General features: G+C 40.5%; 1 protein-coding gene across 2 annotated transcripts in view; it reads left to right on the plus strand.

The window, feature by feature from the left end:
• Positions 1 to 24257, plus strand: part of LOC149179730 (putative alpha-amylase 2) — a 284569-nt gene that overhangs the window by 128830 nt on the left and 131482 nt on the right. For both annotated transcript variants that reach the window (XM_089415780.1, XM_089415781.1), the window contains 2 exons: positions 8297 to 8423; positions 8516 to 8742. In XM_089415780.1, the coding sequence (XP_089271906.1) occupies positions 8297 to 8423; positions 8516 to 8742 (354 nt within the window). The remainder of the gene's footprint in view (positions 1 to 8296; positions 8424 to 8515; positions 8743 to 24257) is intronic.

The following is a 24257-nucleotide window of genomic DNA, read 5'->3' on the forward strand; positions in this document are numbered from 1 at the left end:
GATCTATAAAAGAGGGGGAGGAGGTCATTTGGAGACATCTTGGATTTGTGTTTTCTTCTTGTGGAGAGGTTTGAGAACCCGGTTCACTTCTTCAGTAGTAGCCCCATGATGGAAACCCTCGGGTGATTTAGAGAGAATGGGCGAGCACCCATATCCCCTTGCTGAATTCATCCAGAACTCATAGGAGAGCTTAGCAGTGGCAGCTCAGTTCGGTTTTGGTGGAGGACCAGGGCAGCATTGGAGCAAATTCTTGAGGCTAGTTCTATCTCAACTATTTCAGTTGTTTTGACATGTAAAACCCTAGTTTATATATTATAAATAAAGCTGAGATTTCTTTCTGCTCATTATCATTATTTGCGTGTTCTATGTTAAATTTTACATGGTAATCTTCTATTTATGAATGGAATTTTTATTTGAAGTATCTCTGAGTTACAATTTCAAGAAAATTCAAAACTGTTCCATTTGGGACATTACAGTGGTATCAGAGCTGGTTTTCTTGCTAGCCTGAGGGTTTCATTGCAAATCCACTTCAGAAGAAGATCGAGGGTTTATTGTTTTGAGGTATTATTGGATCAGGAAAGGTTACATGTCAAGTGTTTGAAAAAACGCTTGAGAAATTATTGTCTCATGAACAATCTAGTAAATATTAATTATTCATGAAGTTGAATCGAATGTTAAGGGGCCCAGAAAGCCGTAGATCAAATTTTATCTCTAAAAAGGGCCAAAACTTTAATTGTGCTATCGAGCCAATTTTAAATAAAGGGGTCCACTACATGATTTGAAGGCCTTTGACTAAAATATATTGGTGGCCAAATTACTAAGATCCGAGAATTTGTGGCTAGGGGAGATATAGTTTCGGGCCACATTTCTGGTGCAATTTGGGCGCAAGTCATCGATTTGATTTTCGAAAAAAATTGATCGAAGGCCCACTCTTTGTTTTTCTAAGCTACAATTATGAAGCTTCAGGTCGAGAAGTTCGTGGAAGCAGTCAGACGAGCTGCCACAATCTGTCAGATGGCATGTTGTGGATGTCCTTGCTTGGAAGGATCAACAACTTATAATACCAGGGCTACACTGAAAGCTGATCTGGGGAACAACTGGCAACCAAATCCCTTGATCGAATTGCCAGTTTCGAGAGCCGGACCACATTGCGGGTGCATTGTAATGAATTGACAGAGTGTGGCTTAAATGAGTGGTGATCTTTTGACTGAATGCCAAGTAGAGACTATTACAACCATACAAATTTTTAGGTTATGAGCCAGCGAAAAGGCCAGCGCTGAAGCCATGTCCGTCATTCGAACTGTATGGGAACGAGTTGTCTTCTGAGGAGTGCAATATGCCGTGTTGATAATCGTTGGCACAACAAGGGTTGTAAATTCTTTGTAAGAGGATAGAATGACTGTAACAATACATAGAGATGTTGGGTTTCGCCTTTGGAGCGACAACTTTGGACGACCGAGTTCATCAAGCAGCCAGTGAACGAGTTTGAGGGTAGAATCGCACACACAAGACTCAGGAGAATTCAGAGGTGCTTGCGCCAATTGATGAGCGCCAAACATCAAATTTCTTGCAAGGAGCCAAGAAGTTTGAAGCTTGAATTTAATTTCCAGGGATTGAAGCTTTAATTTTGTAGTCATTTGTTTCTCATCTGCACCCGCATCAGATACATAAGAGGTCGAATGCATATGCTACACAAGATTGTTTATTCTAGATTTGAAGATTCAAATGGAAACTTATTTATAAGGGGCAGCTCATTAGTGAAGACTGAATTGGTTTTCGAGACATCTCCAGCACAAGCTCTGCCCACTGATAATTGTTCTAGACCGAGCTAGTTGGAGCGTTGCGATGGCAAGCTAATCTGGTGGACAATTGTTGTTGTGCATTGGAAGACAAATTTTCACTGTTAGTTAGCGTGATGGTGGAATGGATCGAGCGGGCAAAGGTTAGACAAAGCGATTAATTTTCCTTTGCTAGAATGTTGTGTATATTGTGGGCTAAATATGCATGCTCGGATTCAGTAGACAGTGTCAGTGGAGTTGTTACATTAGATAGACCTATTTGTCTGTACTAAGATCCATATTTGTCCTTGTTTAGTGGCTAGTCGTGTCATCATTGGAAGAGGATTCCCAGGACAAGTTCTGTGACAGTAAATTTTTCTAGTTGTGTCATACATTCGTCCAGAGCTGAGTTTATCATGACCAGATTGTATGGATCAACCGGATTGCGTGGTCAAAGGCAAGGATACCTCAATTTGCAGAAATTAGAATTGCTTCCAAATTCATCATCAAGGGTGTTTCAAGCTATAATTTACAGATCATCTCCGGGACAAGACTCCACGTTGGTTGCTCGCAGTAGCAGAGGACTCATACCACTAGGTTGTACTTCCATTCACATTCCAGAGAAAAACAAAAGACCCAGATTGCAACCCCAGGTTCGTGGTACTTACATCAACAAATTTCCTATTATGTCCTTGAAGTAAATTCTTATCAACACTGGTACACCAGGTTCCTCTACTTTCTCACTGTTGTCCACAAATTTGTAGCACTTCTAATTATGTTCTAGGTACCTTATAAATCAATTTCTATTGTTCTAAAACATTATTATGACAAGTGGACCATGAAAGTATACCTACAACGATTGTATATAAATTGAATTGACAAAACCCTCCACTGAGAAAATTCAACAAACTCAGAGAAATAATGACCTACTTATCACAAATATTCTTGTCATCATTGAGCCGAAGCATGGAACAAGCCTTTATAAACTTCCTTAATAAACCAGCAACAGAAATCAGTAGACCCTTCTCAAAGGGACAGATTTAAAACACATGAGAATCACATGGAAATAATTTTTCAAACTTGATGAACTAGATGCCTTCCTTTCCAAAGTGAGCCAGTTAAAAGGGAAGAAACTAATTTGGGCTCTAAAACTAAGAATGTTTGCTCCCATACAACACAAGTTCTTGGAGGAACCTTGTGAAGGGGTTAGACTTCCAGTTGCGTCTTGTATTAGTGACATCATGAGACTAACTTCCCCTATAGCTACTTACAATGATGATGTTATGAGGAGAGTTTTCAAGCTGATAGTAGAGACTATTCAGGACTTGGACAATAGTGTAGAGACTCTACCTTTGGGAAGAAGCTTGAGGTTCTAGACATTATGGCTATGACTAGGACTTATGAAGTCATGTTTGATCTTGAGTGTGATGATCTTATCCTACAGATGTTTTGATGCTTCTTCAGCATTAGGAAACATCATCTTGACACAGTCATAGCACAGATGCAGTCCATCTTGTCATCATGTATGAGAGGTTGTGATGCCATTTGTAGGGACTTGCAGGCTAGGTTGTTGACCATTTGGAGGAGAGAACAGTTGGTTTCACCCATTGCTTATGAACTAGCTGAAAGTTTGGTTGAGAAAAACATTGGGTTGTTTAGGAGACAGTTGACTACGGGGAGCTGCTTAGGTTTGGTTGATCATGCAGTAAGAATGAGCTTAGGAGGAAGGGTCTCTGGTTCATTTGCAAGGGACCTTGGGGACATGATCACTCATGCTTGAGTGACACTGAGGAGATGATAGAGGTAGAGCAGGTGGAGATTCCTTCTGACATTCAGGGTGAGGATTCTTCTTTGGATGAGTCCATGGGTTCATACGAGGATGCCTCCGAGGGGCACGAGTCATGTAGAGTTGTTGACAGTAGGCCAAATTTTTATGATGAGCAGTTAGTGGACCCTATGGGAGACATTCAGGATGAGGAGTCACCAGTGATGATTCTTCTCATATGGTGGAGCATGAGCTAGCCGAGGAGGATGATGTGCATAGTATGCATGATGAGCCTTTTGGGGAGAGGCAGATGGAGTTTCATATTGAGGCCGTGATGGATGAGAAGCCACCCTTGGGGTCAGCCATTGATGGGGAGCGGACAGATGTATAGACAGCTAGCGGGGTGGCAATAGTCGCAGACACTTGCCCTTAGGAGGTGTTGGAGTATGACACGATAGTTTGGTAGGAGATTGGTGGAATGGAGGAGTGTGGAGTTTTCTAACAGAAGAGGGAGATGGTAGTGTATCCATCTTTGGGTCTACCCATTGATGAGGTGCAAACAGATGTAGTGGCAGCTAGAAAAGCTACAACATTTTCAGGCAGTATCCCTCTCCAGGAGTACATAGGGCGTGCAGCACAGTTTGGCGACTCATAGCCATTATAGGGAGAGAGGTAGGGTTCTATCAATAGATGTTGTTGATTGACTAGGTAGAGCAGCATGAGTTGAACGTGGACCAACATCAACATAGTAGACTTGTTCCCTACACTAGAGTCCATGCCTTAGATTGGCGGGAGATCATGAGTTGGTATCCTTTTGATGGAGTATAAACCTTAGTTTGGGGCATGGTACAGCGGGGACACTTGGATGAGGGGGTTACTATATGTTTTAGTGGGCAGTGGGATGTGGACCGACAGTTCATCAGTATTTCAGTAGCACTAGCCTAGCATCAGCAGAGTGGGGTTGACCTCGGCCTACGCTCGAGGTTGGATTGGAGAGAGGTGATGAGTTGGTATTCATTTGATGGAGCAACAACTATAGCCAGAGACAGATTATAGTCTGGGCCAAGGGACTTGGGCAATGACTGGCCATGGTGGCATTGGGATCTAGGTGGATCTACTACTAGCAAGTTGAGTCCGAGATGGGCATGGGATCCAGGTATTGGGGGATCCAGTCATGTTTGGATTGCTTGGAGGCATAATGTGGACCAGTTGTTCATATGGGATCCTGGTATAAGTTCGCAAATGTCTCTACATTGGATAGGTGCGGATTTCTTAAGGGCAAGCAATCTTGGGGCGGAGGGATTTGTAATGTCCCCTTTTTTATTCTTCTCCATAGTACAGCTAGGGTGGATTTCCAGGGCAAGGGATGGCCAGGTCAGTGGAGCAGGTTTATGTCATCAGGGGTTTTGATGGAGTTTTTACGGGATTTGATGGCATTTGCTTGGCATATTTCATCATCCGCACAATTTTCCTTTCGTTTTGTCGCATTCCGACAACTTTAAAAATTAGCATTATTATGGGGCCTAATTTAATTAATTATGCTCGAGGTGGCATTCCAGGGAGATTAATTGATGGAACACCTTAGTGTAATAGCTCGTTGGAACTGGAATGAGAAGATCTACAGGATGGGATGTTGAGAAGTGACTTCCAGTGGCCGAAGAGAGTATGGTGGGTGATTTACCATTTTCCTTAATTAAAAATGACTTTAATTAGTCATTTAATTAAGGAAAAATAATTAATTGGAGGAAATGGGCCAAAAGTGACTTAAGTGAAATAAAATAAAATTAAAAGGTCACTTAAGATAAATTCAATGGAGGAGCTTCTAGAATAATAATAAAATAATAAAATAAGATGTTTCTAGAGGCTTGGAGATCTATAAAAGAGGAGGAGGAGGTCATTTGGACACATCTTGGATTTGAGATTTCTTCTCGTGGAGAGGTTTGAGAACCCGGTTCTCTACTTTAGCAGTAGACCCACGAGGGAAACCCTTAGGTGATTTAGAGAGATTGGGTGAGCACCCATCTCCCCTTGGTGAATTCATCCAGAATTCACAAGAGAGCTTAGCAATGGCAATTTAGTTCAGTTTTGGTGGAGGGCCAGGGTAGCATTGGAGCAGATTCTTGAGGCCAGTTCCATCTCAGCTATATTAGTCGTTTTGACATGTAAAACCCAGTTTATATATTATAAATAAAACTAAGACTTCCTTCTGCTTATTATCGTTATTTGCATGTTCTATGTTGTTAAATTTTACATGGCAATCTTGTGTTTATGAATGGAATTTTTATTTGAAGTATTTCTTAGTTAGAATTTCAAGAAAGCACAAAATTGGTCCATTTGGGACATTACAGACTACATTTGTTCCTTGCATTGAGTTGCCCCTTAATATAAATTTAGTAGGCAAATGTTTGTTACTAGATGTCTCTCTTTGGACTTGGATGTGTTGAAGAATCTAGGGCATTCAAGTTAATTGATTCTTCTTCTTGATGATAAGCACTTTTTACTTTTTCTTATTAGCACAATCTTCTCTTTGTTATTATAAGAGTGTGTGTTTCTTATTTCATCAAATAGCTACCAAAACAAAAGAGACAAGAGCACAAGATGTTGGCTTTTTGCTAGGGCCAAAACCTCTAACTCTTTGAGAGGAAAACCTGCATAAAATTCTTTTTATAGAGATTCCAATTGGCAAATACCAAGACCATGACCTTTGACATATTTAGCCACTCCAAGACCAAGACACCAATCCTCTTCCTCATCATTGCTGAGATAACACTGAGGCCATCACTACTGCACCACAAAGATCTTCATTACTGTTGCAATACCATTGCTGCACCTTCACCATACCAATGAGATCTCCATGTATATGAATGAGATCTGCACAGAAATCCACCGAGATCATGACTGTTTCACCATAGCTGCACCTTCACTGAGATCATAACCTTGTGACTGTGTCTCCATTAATATCGAGACCATATCTATGCTAAGATCATGACTGCACCTTGAAGTATGTCGAGACAGAGTGTGTTACTATGAGACCACCTCATCATAATTATTTCGAGACTGTGTGTGCTACTGTGGGATCCCTGAAATCACCTTCATCACCAAGACTATGACTGTGTTTTCTTCCTGCACTGTGATCTTCACCGAGACTGTGACTGTTTTCTCCTTGCACCGAGATCTTCCCTGCCACAATTATGCCGAGACTGTGACTGCGTTTGGTATGCCGAGACAGAGATCTTCAAGACTGCAGGGAGGCTAAGACTTCATCTCTGTACCCATCCAAAAAACCACAGGGATGCTTGTCCGAAATCTGAGCTATTGTACCTATCAAAATTTCAGAGAATCTGGGTTCCTTTTCACTTCTTTTGCGCAGACCCTAGCTGGGTATATATAGTGGTTTTCCCTCCATATTTAGCCGACCTGACAGAGTGAACTGATGTGTCTCTTTTTGCAAGCCGACATGACTTCTTTAGCTATTTAATTCATTTTTGCAGGCCGACATTAAGAGGATTGTGCTTGTCTTTTAGGAGGGCTTTTCTAGACATTAGGTTGACTCATATATATTTTACAAATGCTCAAGAGGAGCTCTCCATATGTGACATTGACTCTTTGACTCAATGATAAATCCTAATGCTCTCAATGGGAGCCACTAACAAATAAACTTCTTGCTCATGAAACCCATGCAGCAAGGCATACAAAAAGTAATTTTATTTCTTTCATTTCATTGTTTACAAAGATCATGTCATTATGAAGACCGAACATAGTTACACTTTCTTCAACAAGATGTTAGGATAGTTTTGATGGACTGCTCTCAAGGTCTTTGTAGGTTCACTCATCCAAGCCCTGTTTGCCTCAAACACTCCCTGGAGGACATTATCAAGCTTGTACTGCCTCCTTTAGAGTGATAGATGATGACAGGGATGTCCATTATCCTTACTCGACTTCTACCTTTATCTCTATTTTTGATGTTGAGTACTGCTCTCTCTCAAGAGTTTTCCTTCTCGGTTTACCCTTTATCATGGACATTTTATTTATTGTATTTTCACTTGTATCTTTTCATCTTTTATCATTTAGGAGTGATCTTGGCACCCCAATAGTCCAATGTTATTGGTCATATCTTCTAGCCCTGTTAACCCATTCATTGGTCATTTATACAGATTAATAAAATGATCTTATTGCATCTTATCATCAAGTCATATATAGATTTGATATGTTCTTATATATGAAATTGTAAAGTATACCTGCAATAGAAATAAGTTCATAAAACATCCATCCCAACATAAAAAAACATGAAAAAGGAGGAAAATCAAAACATCAGTGTGACATTTTAGATGCATGCAAAATATTTGCAAGCAAAGTTGCTGATGCTCTGTATATTTTCATTCAGGCTTCCATTTTACTCTGTTAGTGTTTAAACTTCAAAGCAATCTCTGCATGGATGTTTCTATAAGCTTCCAAGTTGAAAGTTTTCTTGATGTATGACCTTTGAAATGTTTGTATCATGCTGAAAATTTAGATCAGATGTGCTTTCATATAACCTAAATATTCTTCTAATAATGGCATACAAAATATTATTAATTGTAAGCTGCTTTCTTTCCTTTCAAATGTTTTGAACAAATATATTTGAAGATCATGCTTGAGAAATTATGGATGCCTTTTAGCTATTCTTGGTCTTTCTCCAATAATAAACAAATAAATCATTAAGCATGGAGGCTCACCCTTGTTTCGAAACTGAACTTAGCATGATCATTCATAGGGTTTTAACTGGGAGTCACATAAATACAAGTGGTGGCCAAATTTGGAAGAAAAGATCCCGCACATTGCTAAAGCAGGATTTACATCTGTATGGCTGCCACCTGCTTTTGATTCTGCTGCACCCCAAGGTGAGAGTGTTGATTTGTTACGAATTTTCTGATAACCTTGATGACACTTTTGTATTGACTGCTAATTGATATTTTTGCTTGCCATTTTTCAGGTTACTTACCCCGAAACATTTATTCTCTGAACTCTGCATATGGTTCAGAATATCAGCTGAAAAGCTTACTTATGACAATGCGAAATAAAAATGTGAGAGCCATGGCTGACATAGTTATCAATCATCGCATGGGAAGCTCTCAGGGGTTTGGAGGCTTGCATAATCGCTATGATGGCTTGCCACTGCCTTGGGATGAACGTGCTGTTACACGTTGTACTGGTGGACTTGTAAGGCTCCAATACATGAATGTCGCATTAATAGAATTGATCTTAATTGCGTGTTTTGCTTGTTTAATTTGGCTCATCAACATTGCTAGAGTGTGAGATAGCTTCCAGTGTAGCTCAGTGGGGAATAACATATTAGAAACAATTATTCTGTAATTTGACATTTTCTTCCAGAATCTGAACCTACCACACTAGGTCAGTATGAAACCAATTCAATGGTTTCCCTCCCTGGGATAACACTTTTAGAATGAAACATCTATATTGTTACTGGTCAGAGGTGGAACTCAAAAATACTCATTTTCCCATCTCAGTTTCATAACAAAACTAGAATCATTTAGCACTGATGTTTAGCTTTTTTCTTAGTTTTCAGATCTTGAGATACTTTTCCCATGAATATAACATTTCCATTGATTCCAAGGACATAAATATGTGTTTAACACAATGTTCCACCAAGACTCTGGTGCAGGGAGACGCGGGTGCGGGGAGACGCACAGGGGGGACGTGTGGGAGTACCCTCAAATTTTAGGGAAATTTCGGGGGTGCGGGGAGTCGTCGAGGTATATATATATATAAAATTCAAGTTCATATTCATTGTTCACTGTTCAATAATGAAAGCATAAAAATATTAAATAGACAATTGAAATTTGAATCATCGATCCATCCTCATCATTCATTTTGATACATACATCATTCATATGACATACTCAAGTGACAAGTCTCATTATTGAATTAATTATTATTCATACATACCATGAGATTCGAAAAGCAAAAATAAAAATCAATAATAAAATATTCAAATACATTGATCGATATCATTCATCATTCAATGGTTCATCATTCTACAATCTACATTGATTTAAAAACTAAATTCATCATTCATCATTCTAGAATCTAAATTGAAAGCAAAACATACTAGTATATTTTCAAAGTTTGAACACCAAATCTATATAACTCAAAGTTTCAAAGTTCAAACTCAAAAATAGTTAAGAGTGAAATGGAAATGACTTTGGGTTGAAATGAAATGAGCTTTTAACTTTAAGTTTTAGGCTTTTAAGTTTTAGTTATTTAGTTTTAATTTTAATTTTTTCTTTAGACTTTTAAGTTTTAGTTATTTAGTTTAAAAAAAAAAAATTTAATGGTTTTGATTTTTGAATTTTTGATTTTGAATTTTGAATTTTTAAGTCTTATTAGACAAATTTAAAGGGGGACGCCCAGGGGCACCCTTTTTGGGGAGTCTAGACTCCCACACTGAAGGGGGACGCCCAAAAGCACCCTTTTTGGGGAGTCTTGGGGAGTCTAGACTCCCACACTGGGGAAACGCACCCCCTTGCGTCTCCCCAAGACTCCCCAAAAAGGGTGCGTGGGGAAACGCACCCCCAAGAGACTCCCCGTCCCGGGTGCGTGGGGTGCGAGGGGTGCGCGCACCCGACCCTGGGGGACGCGTCCCCGTGGAACACTGGTTTAACATGATTGCTTCGTGATTCAAAGTAATGAATTGTGTGCATTCCCAAGGTTCTCATTCTGTAGTTTGAAGACATCCAAGGAAAAGGCACAGGAAAAACTAGATTGTAAAATATCTGGCATTATGTATTATAAATGGTTTCATTGTGAAGAACAACTTGATCCTTATCATGGGAATAAATGAAAATTTGAAAATGTGTGCCCATGCATTACATTTTCATTTGTCATTGTTATCCATTCATATACATGGGTAACCCTAGGAGAAATTTTTTCTCGTACATGCAGTTTACTAGCCAGTAGCCCTACCATCATCCACAGATAGCCAGTCTCAGATGCCTCTCATCCATGATACAGTCAGTGTATTCATGAATCTATCCTACTAATCCGATGAATTTGGGTCATCTATTGTGAGGTACTTTAACCAATTTTGCATTCAAGTGCTTTCATTTAATGTTTAATGCGTTCTAGTATGGATTACAGGTTGAAATTGGATTATAGACCACTATTGGCTATGTACTTGTTCCCCTACTTCACCTTGGTGGTATCATGTGTCCTTAGTCCAGTATGAGCTTCCTTAGGGTCTTTTCTTTCATTGTCTAGGAGGGGCACAAATTGGAGGCTCTGATGGTGGTAGCACTTTGTGTTATTCACACTGAACACTTGTCAATCATTCCCGTATATCCATTATCCCATATTTTGATTGGTTGTTGGTAGTTGCTTGTACTGGTTCACTATTGGCCTTGTCTTGTGAGAATAAGGCATTGAATATACTCGAGGTTGATGCAGTTGTAAGAAAAGAAAGAGCATGAGCCAAATGTTAAGATGCAAAAGAATGGTGGGATTTAAAGTAAGTAAAACCCAACATTTCCCTGATCTCTACCCCCTCTTATGTAGCCAGTCATCCCCAAAAGCATCCATCATATCGAAATAAAATGAATTCTCTATAAACATATTGAGCCCACTGAAGAAATAAACTGCCCATCATTAAATGGGGATTTTGTGATTATTATTAATAAATCCACAAAGCTTGTTAAAACAAGCTATATCAAAACAAGAAAGAGAAAGGAAAATATTGGGGGCTTTGGAAAACAAAGGGGAAGGAAGGAAACTCAAGCAGTTAAGCACTTCCTCTACAAAGCCATTCATGGACAATGGCTTTTCATAACTTAGTATAAGACTATGACACCTTTTTTGAAGTAAACCCCAAGCCATAACACCTATCACTTACTCCTATCATTTGAAGGGGTTGGCCTAGGGACTATTCCTCCCTTCAGTGTTGGAACTACCTAATAAGGTCATATGATGACCCTCCAATACTCAGGTGAGGAAACTTATACATAATCATAAGCTAGTTGCACATTTGAAAATGATGCTTGTGTGAATTACTTTGATGTTTTTGGCATTGAATATGGTCTACCTTGATGCTTTAATGGTTCTTGTACCCATGGTGTTGATCTCACTTGATTCCTTGAGTATGTGCTAGTTGATTTTTATAGGTGTAGCTAAGATCCCTTGAGGAATGAGTGATGCTTCTCCAACACATTGTAGGGAATCTCTAGCCCCATTCCATGATGATGTAAGATTCCTAATAGAGGATGTTGGAGGATTCTTTAGGAGTGTTGACTTGGATGATGACTTTGCACTAATGATGTGACTGTCCTCTAGCCCTAGGACCTTGGTTATTGAGTACTAGAGCTAGGGATTTGACTTGAGATATGGTACATGGTGGGCCTCAGTATTGCAACAATAATGCTACAACTCCTGGAACTCCCTTCTTTAATTTTATCAACCCGGTAGTTCGTAACAAACTTGGAAGCGACGGTGTTGTATGCACAAGTACTAGCTCTTGCCGCAGCTGTCACTTGGTCAGCTGGCACAAGTCCGCTAGGGGCTTAAGCCAACTTCTATGAGTTCTTAGAAGAAGCTTTTTAACTGATGGATGAAAGCTAACTCAAAGAAGCTAATCTACTTGCAGAAAGAAACTAAAAGCCAAGAAGAAACGCAAACCCTAACAAACTCTAATTCTACCAGCTAGTCCTACTGACGCAAAGGAGAGAATGCAAACTATGAAAAGAGATGCCATTACTTCTATGAAGGTAAAATACATGTGTCTACACTACCTCTATCTGAAGAAAACATCTTTTTGTATTTTTGTTCAAGTTGTTGGAATTATCATGCATGTGCTTCTAACTGGCTTTTTACTGTGCAGGGGTAGATCGAGGGGAGAAATGCTTGGGAAGGTTCAGAGAGGGTCTAAGGGGTCCCTAACACCCTTCCAGAGAGTTTCACAAAGTTTGGCTGCCAAGAAACCGCGTTTATGAGCTTCTACAGGAAGTCTGCAGGGGTTCTACAGGATGTTCTGGGATTTCTACAGGATGTTCTGTAATTTTTCTACAGGATGTTTAGTAATGGAATTTTGGAGCATGGATGGAGGGAAAAAGGTGGAGGAATGAGTATGGAGGTGAAATAGGAGTATAGGGGAGTTCAAGACTTGGAGGATGGAGTTGAGGAGAAGGTGTAGATGGCTGGACTTGTTCCAAGAAGACTGAAGTAATGTTGCACACAAGGTAGGGTTATGAGGGCAGTATGGCAATGTGAGGCAAGAAACCAAGTTAGGAGATGGAGAAGATGGGTTTGAGGGAGTCTGGGTAGATAGAGAAGTGGTATAGGTGCTCTGCAATTTGTGTTTCCAACTGAACCAACAAAGACATGCAAGAAAACAAAGATCTAGCTATGCTACCCTAATATGATATGGCTAACAGTAACGAGAATGGACAGCAGCTTTATTTGCAAGGAAACCATGTATATTAACTATGAAATGAAGCATTCAAAGATCTGAACATGTAACCAACTTCTGCAAATGAAAACCAAACACTAATGATTGCATGGCAAAGCAAAGTCAGTGTTTTTGTGGGCAGCAAAGTCATCTTAGTCACAGCTCCTGATCCCACTGAGGGAGAGGTGAAACCACAGATGTTTGTTGGCCCTTTTCTTGAAGCTTTTTCTGTTAACAAGCGATCAACTAAATCTGAGCATGAAAAGCTATTTTACTCATCAAAAAAACAAACTAAATAACAAAACAAGATTTAGATCTAAATAACAGATTTTACTCTTAAGAATGCAGCGAAAACACATAAAGATAATCAAAGGAGGTATTGGGCGCTTGAGATGGGCCCAACTCCAAGAGCTATAGCCTCCTAAGAGAGATTTAGAGCTGGTGCAAAGCTGGATTCATCTTTATTGAGCAAGAAAAGAAGAGTTACATCAAAACTGTCCACAAGGGAAACTTGAAAATGAGCTGAAAGCAAAGCTAATCTATTGCCTAAAAATCGAACTACAAAATGACTAACTACTGGCTAACTACTAGCTACCAACTAACCCAAATGAGGCCCTAAGCCTTCTTATTTATACAAATTGAGGACCCAACAGTCCTCCTAAACTTTAGGGACTCGGCTGCCCAAAACTTGTAGTTAACAGCAGTCCTACTTGACTTGCTTGGCTGCCCTTGTGCTAATTGATTTGGTGGCCCTTGAACTCCGAGCTGATGGTGGAGAATTCGAGGTAAGGGCCCATAAATGAAGGGGACACCTTCCTACAAATCCTCTCCCTTGTTCTCCCACGAATTTGGCTGCCAAGTGCTCATTAAAACCTTCAATTTTGTCTCCAAGTTGACCAAAAAGGCTACACAAAGCACCCATTAGACTTGTTGGCATAATGACTAACTCAATTCACTCTATTAGCATAAATATAATAAAAAACATGCAATAAACTAATGAGAATGGTGGATTAAGTCGAATTAGGAGGTTGAATGAGCCCAAATAATTATCCATTTTTGGGGCTCATCATCACCCCCCTACTGAAAGTGTTGCTCATCCTCTGAGCAACCAACCTATCTCCTCATCTTTGATGGCCCTGGTGGCCTCCTTGTCATGCCAAGCTTCTGAAGTGATGTCCTCTTCTCTGTCATGAAACCATGCTTTTCTCTTTGCTTCTTTTCACTGCCTGTGCTTCTTTTCCTAGAGAATTCTCAACTTTGGTATGATTGTGCAAGTATATTCAATCTGATGGTGGCAATGGTGGTGAAAGGAGATGAAACCAGTGGAGGATGGAAGAAAAGAGTGGTTGCATGCCTCCTCAATAGACTTCAAGCTTCAAATCCCTCTCCATAATTGATTCTGGCCTGCCCAAAGGCTTCTACAGGATGTTTCTGGTAAAAATACAGAACTTCCTGTAGAAAGTCCTGTAGCTTCCTGTAGAAGGTTGAACCATGACTAAATTGTGTCTGAACCCTGAAAAAATGAGTGTTCATGGAGGGGATGGATGTGCTTAGGGTGGCCAGCACAGGTGCTGCCTCCCTAGCTAAAATCTCGGCCAATTTCTCCTTCTGCTGCCCTTTCCCCAAACTTCCTGTAGAAAGTCCTGTAGTGGCCGTTTTCTGGCTTCCTGTAGAAACTGTTTCGGTCTACTGTCATTGATATCTCATGGTGTGTCTCTTCCTCCTTTTTTTTCTCTTCTTTGGTATTTTCTGCCTCTGTTAGCTTGCTTCCTCATGCTCTGTTTTGGCTTTCTTCTTGTCTTGTTTAGTCTCTGCCCTCTCTGCTTTAGTCTTTTTCTTTTCTGTTCTGGATCTTCCTTCTCATCTTCTGTTTTGATTCCCTCCTTTGTTTCAAGTTCTTCTTTCTCCATTTTGGTCTTTTCATCTTTTTCTATTTCCTCCTCATCTTCCCTTGCCATATTTCTAAAAATCTCCCTATCATGATGTGTGGTGACTGCTAGAAATTTTTAGGTGAGGAGGGAGGAAACAAACTTTCAAAACCAGAAATAGAGAAATGGTTGAAGTTTGTCTTTCTGGAGTCAGGAATTTCTCATGTTCTTCTTTTTCACAACATCAATTTGCCATTTTTTCTTCGAACTGTTTCCAACTTGAATTTGCTTCTCGATTTTTGAGAAAAATCAATACCTTTGACAAAACAGAGAATATTTATAACACAAGGTTTCGCTTCAGAGAGTGGACAGTCTTGCAAATTTGTTTCCTTTTTCACACAGGTTGGTTTCTATGGTTGCATGTATTTTCTTTACAGTGGAATTTGAGAAAGAAGGAGACAAACTTTGAGTGCAGAGAAGGAAACAGAGAACTGTGTAGAACTCAAGGAAAATATGCATGCAGAACTTTAAACTTGACTCTTTTTTCAATCCACTGCTGTGTTTTTAATCATTCAAATAAGTCATATGCAGATAGATTTCCCCAAGCCTACCTCATTTCAAGCTTGAATTTTGACAAAAATCTCGGGTTTTCCTTCTGCAGAGCTGTTTTCTGCGTTTCCTGTAGACGACTTCCTGTAGAAATGCCTGTAGAGCGCCCCTGCACTTCTGATCGAGTCTGATACGCAGCAGAATCTCGAAGATAGGTAGAGAAACTGGTGGAGGATGACTAGTTAATCATTTTGTGCAAACTTCAGTTGACGATGTGGCAAGTGCAGATGAACAACAATTCGTGAGATTCAGCCGAGCCTACTTTAGTTGCTGCGTGATTTGTGGTGAGCTGGCGAAAACATGTGCGCTGGCTTTTTCGAACTGCAGTGATGTTATGAACTGCATGTCTTCTTCTATCTGTTAATCATCTGATGTCCTGTGCGCTGGAGTTCAACACGTCCACCACTGCCTGTGTTTTTCAACTTCCACGTGAATGACTTATACATGCATGCTACGTGATTTTTGCCTGGATCAGTGCAATCGAATATGGCTAGCTTCCTGGCTGAATCCCCCCATCCAATGTTGCACGAAGCGGAAGCGTTTTTTGGAAGCGGGGACGCCGAAGCGTCATTTTCCAAAAATCTAGGAAGCGAAGCGTCCGCGGAAGCGTCTGCTATATATATATATTTTTATATTTTTTTGCATTTATACTCAAAACAAACATCCCAAATACCAAATTAATTGTAGAAGACATGAAAACATGCATATTTTTGCATAAATCAAGATAGATATAACATCCATTGTACATTAATTATCTAGAATCTAGATTCTTCTCCTCTTGTCTAGCCTTTGCCTCTACCTTGATTGTCTAGGGATATTAGTCAACATTGCCCAATTTTGATCAAACTACCTAATTCAAGACTTAAAATATGGTAGAAAAAGCTTAACATGTTTGATTGATGATTTTGACTTGATTGAAAGGTAATTTTTTGCTAAGGGCGTGCCGCGTGACAAAGGAATTCAACAATTAACACCACCAACTCTAGGGTACATATAGGGCTTGGTGCTCTTGATTAAATGCTAATCGCATACCTTCATACTTGATATAATCTAATGAAATGCCACATTCCCATTGATCCTGAATTCCTGAAAACTGTTAAGTCTGCTGAATTTTGAATAGGATATGAAATTCTATTTTCTCCATATGAAGTCCAATGAGGCTGGAACCACTCTCAAACATCCTGAGTCATTTCATGGTAATGTTAAAAATTTAAGTAAAAGGATGAAAATGAAAAATAAAGGAGAATGTCACTTTTACCTTAAGAATTTAACATTACCATGAGGGAGCATCTGCTATATTTATATTTTTTTTTGCCTTCATTCGTCACCCTAACCCAAGGTAGACCCACCCCCAACAAGCAAACTCACCTAAAATTAAAAAAAAATTGAAAAAAAATGATTTTCTAAACACTTTTCCGGAAGCTTTTCTGGAAGCGTACGCTTCCTCCTCCGAAGCTCCACGCTTCCTCCTCCGAAGCGCCACGCTTCCGACGCCCGAAGCGCCGTACGAAGCGCGCTTCGGCGCTTCGGAAGCGGCGCTTCCGTAAAACGCTTCCAAATTTCCAGGAAGCGGCTAAAAAAGCCGAAGCGCCGCTTCCGAATTCGGAAGCGCCGCTTCTGGCCAAGCTTCCTAGGCGCTTCCTTACGGGACGCGCTTTGGGGCTTGGAACCGTGGGGGGGGGGGGCGCTTCGTGCAACACTGCTCCCATCTCATTCGTTCATGCAGTGCTTAGATTAGATTCATACAATAGAGGAACAAGTTTTAGTCACGTACCTGAAGTCAGATGGTTGCTGTGAGGTGCTTTTTGTTGCTGCATGCATCTGGTTTCTTTGGTTGCATGAGGGCTTGGCTGATGATTTTTGGTTGTTTTTCTTGTGCAGGTGTCCTCTGACCGGATGCATGCTGCAGGAGTTCATTTCCACGCTCAGATCTGCACCCTCAAGCTGCTGCCACTGAATTTTCACAGGACCGAAACTTGTTTTCGCCATTTCTCCCAAACGATAGATCGGATCGATCTGAAAATTGCTGAGCATGTTCCTATCATCATGATGCACTTCCCATAGCAAAATCGTGATCAATGGATGCACAGATTTCGAGAAAAACGGAAAATGGCTAAAGATTTCAGAGATCAATTTCTCGAAAACTGTGCATCGGAATTGGCTGAAACTGCTTGGGTAAGTTACTATCACCCATATGAATCTCTCCATGAAACAGGTTTTGAAACGGATGCACGGATATGGAGAAAATGCAAAAATGGCTGATGGTGATGGAGGCTGATTTCTTGGAAACCGTGCACTGGAATTGGCTGAAACTGCTCAAGCATGTTGCCATCACCCCTGTATGATTCCCCATAAAATGGTTTTTCAAATGGATGCATGGTTTTCAAGTTAGGGCAAAAATAAATTTTGTTCTAGGTATTTTTGCTTCAAGGTGTTTTGCAGTTTTGTTGTATGGTATGAAAAATGAACTTGGGCTGTGATGCAGGCATGGAGATGATGGAGGAGGAGTTTGAAAAGTGCAGGAGGACTCCTGAACCCTTGAGAAAGCTATCGTGTTCGCCAAACCACCTTTTTGAAATCCATTTCTAGCTTCCTACAATTTCTACAGGAACTTCCTGTAGAAGCACAATGAGGTGGAAAAATGATGGAGAAAGGCAAGGGATGGACACAGAGGTGCTTGCAGGCCTAACCAACAGATTCCCACCATCAGATTCCATTTTAGAATTGAATTTGGTTCGTCCAAAGGTTCTACAGGATGTTTCCTGTAGAAATTCAAAACTTCCTGTAGAAAACACAGTTTTCATAAAAGAAGCACAAAAATTCCTTTGTCTTTGTTTTGAGTGATCCTCCTGACCTGAAATGTCCTTCTTGAAACCTGCAATTAGCCAACGGAAATTAGGTTTATTTTTATTTCTCTTTTTCTCTTTTTTTTTGAAAAACAACTAGGGCGCCTCATGGAGGTTTTCACCCTAATTGCTTGCCCTGGGCGCCTCCAAGGGAGGTTTTCACCCCGAGATCTTATTCTCTTTTCTCTTTTTTTCCAACCCATTGACCGCCTCATGGAGGTTTTCAATCAATGAGCCAATCTAAGGCGCCTCCGAGGAGGTTTTCACCTTAGATTTTTATTTTTCTCTTATTTTCATTTTTTTCTCTTTTTTTTTTTTTTTTTTCTACCCTACCCTACTTGAAAAACAAAATCGTTCTCAAGTATAAGAATACTTCCAATGGAGCCATGTGCACATCGAGATTAGAGACAAAATGATGTGGAGGCTCGAAATGCATGCTTGGATAGCTATCCGGATTTTAGAGACCAAATGATCTGACTTTGAAGGGATCAAACATAGCTGAGGAAGAGAGTACCGCTGCAACTTAGTGACCTTCTGAAACCATATCTCAATATAGCTTTGATATCCTTGGTCCTTTTGCTGATCTGGGTCATGTTTCATGTCACTTTCTACTATGACTTCCTCATCTTCCTCTTTTTGCTGATCTTTCTCTTGAATACATGGAAGATTTGATGGTAACCATGAGGGAACTCTCTCGATCTCTGATTTTGATGCCTTCTCTTCATCAAGTGCAGCCCGTGGTTCTCTGGTCTTTTCTTTTGAATCTTCTTCTGCTGGATGTGGTCCTTCATTGCTTTCAATATAGTCTCTTTTTTGCAATACTCTTCCTGAGCTATGGTGAAGATCATTGAGCTCAAGAGCAGTTGTTTGGACATGTTGTGCCTCAGCTTTGCAATTGGGTTGAGCTGCTCCATGGTATGGTTTTGGAAATGGTGGTACGGGTAGTTGAGTGGAGGTGTGTATTTGAGATGGATGCGGATGGGGTTGTGGTTGGGTAGGCATTTGGGGTTGCCTTGGTGGAGGAGGAGGTGATGGTTGTGGACGAGCAGGTGGTGGAGGAAAAGAAGCGGGAGGAGTGTTGTATTGGGGCCTCCACCCCTGATGAGGTGCATTCCACTGAGGCTGTGGCTGAGCATAAGAGTGAAATGAATGAGCAACTGGTTGGGCATAATATGGATCTGTGAAGGAACAAGGAGGAGGTGTGAACCAGGAAGGATGAGCAGGGGGACCCCAAGAAGGCATGAAAGTGGCTTGATAGGGGTCATAATAGGTCTCGGATGCCCCCTGCAGTTCCTGATGGTAAGATCTAGGTCCATGTGGCCTCCTTTGGTTCATATAATAGAGTGATTCAGTGGCTCCTTTGGCTCTCTGATATGCAGCTTTGATTCTGGGTAAGGAAGGGCACTGATTTGTAGGATGGTATTCTTCACAGATGAAACACACTTCTAGGGGGTGCATTGGACATTCGTTCCTAGGATGCTTTCTAGTGCACCTGGGACAAAAGATGACCAAAGCCCTCTTGGCTTCCTCTTGCTTCTTTTGGATCCACAGGGTATCCAATTGCATGGCAAGAAACTGCCTCATATCACTCTTGAAATCTTCTATCTGATCTTCAAATTCATTTTTGGACAAGGTACTGCTCCCAACATTTCTGCTTGTAGCCATTCGCTCCAGAGGAATGGTTTCTTCTTCTTCTTCTTCCCTTGAGGTTCTTCAAATATGTCTTGCTGTCCACTTAAGGGTTCTTTAATCACAGCCATCGAAGAAGAGAGAAGGTTGGCTGTGTGAAGCGGTGGGGGTGTTGTGCAATCATTTTTCTAACTTATCTCTACCCCTACAAGGCATGAAATGAAATCTTTTTGGTTGATTTTTGCATTTTTCTTCTTGTACCTACAAAACTAAAATAGGTTGAACTGCAACTAACTATCTTGCTGAAACGAAAATGCGGAATTGAAATGAAAGCATGAAAGGACTAATCTATTTTGCTCAAATGAAATTGCAGGAATGAAATGCTAGGCTACGCTTGCGGAATTGAAATGTTAATCTACGCTTGCAGAAATGAAATTGCGGAATTGAAATGCTAATCTATGAAAGCGGGAAAGGCTAATCTACTTTTGCATAAACGAAATTGCATAATGGAAATGAAATAAACTACTTAGCAGAAGATTGTAGTGGAAAATAGAAGAAAAGCGGCAATCACCAATACTTTGACGCTTCCCCGGCAACGTCGCCAAAAAGATGGTGGGCCCTAGTATTGCAACAATAATGCTACAACTCCTGGAACTCCCTTCTTTAATTTTATCAACCCGGTAGTTCGTAACAAACTTGGAAGCGACGGTGTTGTATGCACAAGTACTAGCTCTTGCCGCAGCTGTCACTTGGTCAGCTGGCACAAGTCCGCTAGGGGCTTAAGCCAACTTCTATGAGCTCTTAGAAGAAGCTTTTTAACTGATGGATGAAAGCTAACTCAAAGAAGCTAATCTACTTGCGGAAAGAAACTAAAAGCCAAAAAGAAATGCAAACCCTAGCAAACCCTAATTCTACCAGCTAGTCCTACTGACGCAAAGGAGAGAATGCAAACTACGAAAAGAGATGCCATTACTTCTATGAAAGTAAAATACATGTGTCTAGACTCTACACTACCTCTATCTGAAGAAAACATCTTTTTGTATTTTTGTTCAAGTTGTTGGAATTATCATGCATGTGCTTCTAACTGGCTTTTTACTGTGCAGGGGTAGATCGAGCGGAGAAATGCTTGGGAAAGGTTGGAAAGGTTCAGAGAGGGTCTAAGGGGTCTCTAACACCCTTCCAGAGAGTTTCACAAAGTTTGGCTGCCAAGAAACCGCGTTTATGAGCTTCTACAGGAAGTCTGCAGGGGTTCTACAGGATGTTCTGGGATTTCTACAGGATGTTCTGTAATTTTTCTACAGGATGTTTAGTAATGGAATTTTGGAGCATGGATGGAGGGAAAAAGGTGGAGGAATGAGTATGGAGGTGAAATAGGGGTATAGGGGAGTTCAAGACTTGGAGGATGGAGTTGAGGAGAAGGTGTAGATGGCTGGACTTGTTCCAAGAAGACTGAAGTAATGTTGCACACAAGGTAGGGTTATGAGGGCAGTATGGCAACGTGAGGCAAGAAACCAAGTTAGGAGATGGAGAAGATGGGTTTGAGGGAGTCTGGGTAGATAGAGAAGTGGTATAGGTGCTCTGCAATTTGTGTTTCCAACTGAACCAACAAAGACATGCAAGAAAACAAAGATCTAGCTATGCTACCCTAATATGATATGGCTAATAGTAACGAGAATGGACAACAGCTTTATTTGCAAGGAAACCATGTATATTAACTATGAAATGAAGCATTCAAAGATCTGAACATGTAACCAACTTCTGCAAATGAAAACCAAACACTAATGATTGCATGGCAAAGCAAAGTCAGTGTTTTTGTGGGCAGCAAAGTCATCCTAGTCACAGCTCCTGATCCCACTGAGGGAGAGGTGAAACCACAGATGTTTGTTGGCCCTTTTCTTGAAGCTTTTTCTGTCAACAACCTATCAACTAAATCTGAGCATGGAAAGCTATTTTACTCATCAAAAAAACAAACTAAATAACAAAACAAGATTTAGATCTAAATAGCAGATTTTACTCTTAAGAATGCAGCAAAAACACATAAAGATAATCAAAGGAGGTATTGGGCGCTTGAGATGGGCCCAACCCCAAGAGCTATAGCCTCCTAAGAGAGATTTAGAGCTGGTGCAAAGCTGGATTCATCTTTATTGAGCAAGAAAAGAAGAGTTACATCAAAACTGTCCACAAGGGAAACTTGAAAATGAGCTGAAAGCAAAGCTAATCTATTGCCTAAAAATCGAACTACAAAATGACTAACTACTGGCTAACTACTAGCTACCAACTAACCCAAATGAGGCCCTAAGCCTTCTTATTTATACAAATTGAGGACCCAATAGTCTTCCTAAACTTTAGGGACTCGGCTGCCCAAAACTTGTAGTTAACAGCAGTCCTACTTGACTTGCTTGGCTGCCCTTGTGCTAATTGATTTGGTGGCCCTTGAACTCCGAGCTGATGGTGGAGAATTCGAGGTAAGGGCCCATAAATGAAGGGGACACCTTCCTACAAATCCTCTCCCTTGTTCTCCCACGAATTTGGCTGCCAAGTGCTCATTAAAACCTTCAATTTTGTCTCCAAGTTGACCAAAAAGGCTACACAAAGCACCCATTAGACTTGTTGGCATAATGACTAACTCAATTCACTCTATTAGCATAAATATAATAAAAAACATGCAATAAACTAATGAGAATGGTGGATTAAGTCGAATTAGGAGGTTGAATGAGCCCAAATAATTATCCATTTTTGGGGCTCATCAGTACATCCTTGAGATGACTACACATCCCTAGGATGGCATTATACCTTCTTGATGGATGTTGCACTTATTTGATGGTGATTGATGAAGTCGATCACTGGGAACCCTTTGGAGGGGTAGATGCACCCCCTACCTTGATGACATCATGCCATTCCTTAAGGATGTCATCCTAGTTCCTCTTTTGATGATGACATGAGCCCTTTTTGATAATGTCGGATTTGGAGAGCTATTTTCGTGATATGACATCTCTTTTGGATGGAGATCCATGACTTAGGGGATAAGACATGTCTCTTAAGTTGTTCACTGTAACGTTTCATGGAGAGACATGCCTTTTTGATGATTGAATAACCTTTCGAGGTTATTAAACTCTCATGTGTGGGCTAATTGAGGCCAAATTTTATGTTATTTCATTGGTTTAGCTATCTTTAGGGGTTGTCTTGTGAGCTATCCACCTTGTATCATGGATTTAATTATATTTTAGGGATTTTTAGTCCATTTTTGGCCGAATACACTTGGCTATCCTCATATAAATTGAAGGGAGTCGATTTCCCTTGGATCATTGCCACACTTGTATTATTATACTTGCTCATTAGTGATCTTTTCTCTCTAGTCTGCAATGGAGGCCTAGTAGAGAGACTTGTCTTGGGTAGATATTGGATGTTATGTGATTTCTTTTCATGGATTCTTATGGTGGAACTTGGATGTTGCATGGTGAAGTAAGTTGGTTTATTTTCTTTATCTTGGTATTATGTTCCATGGGATGCATGTTCTTGTGCTAAGTCAGTTTATTTTGTATTTTCTCCTTATCCTGTGTTGAGCTTGTGAAAATTTGGATGCCCAAATTTCTACTGCAGTAACTGATTACGTTTCTTCTATTTGCTAATTACTGAACAAATTATTTACTGTGTTCTACAGTAAATATCGAAACCAATACATTGCAACCTCCATCAATTAAAAATTACATGCGGAAACAAGTAACTAAGCAAGAAAGAAATTCACAACACATTACACAATTATTTTTGGACAAATGTCCCCGGAAAAACCCAATGTGGGAAAAGCGGTGCAGCAATTGAGGGTTTTATTAGTATGCAACAGTTTTTCTGAATACAATCTCTGGATGCCCTGTTGGCTATCCAATACATAGAATATCATTGACAAAGATATGAGTGAGACTACCTCACACTATCACTGGAAATCCTGGCTGATCCAACCATTGAATGGACTGCCCTTGGTTGCCTGTGCACTATCTCTATGAAGCCACAGCGTCAGCCCAACGTCACATTGTCTGGGGTCTGCATCACTCCTCTCGGCTGATAGATTTTCCTTTGAGATTCTGACTTTTTCTCTCCTGGTATCACACCCCGGCTTTCAACTACATAAATCGTTCTCTCCATCAAATTTCGGATCTCCTCAAGGCTCTGCGCTGCCTTTGCGTTAGCCTACGCTGCCTCTGTATGGCCTTGCGTCAGCCTCTTCTGGATTTGCGCTGCTTCTCCCGGATCTCTCTCTGCCTCCTTTGCTGAGTATTCCCGGATCAGGAGAAATCTCCAATCGGAACTATCCCTGCCCCTCTCTGCAACAGA

This window comes from Pinus tabuliformis, chromosome 3_2 (genome assembly GCF_031772625.1).
Source record: "Pinus tabuliformis cultivar Carrire ecotype Pingquan chromosome 3_2, CPIR1, whole genome shotgun sequence".
NCBI lineage: Eukaryota > Viridiplantae > Streptophyta > Pinopsida > Pinales > Pinaceae > Pinus > Pinus tabuliformis.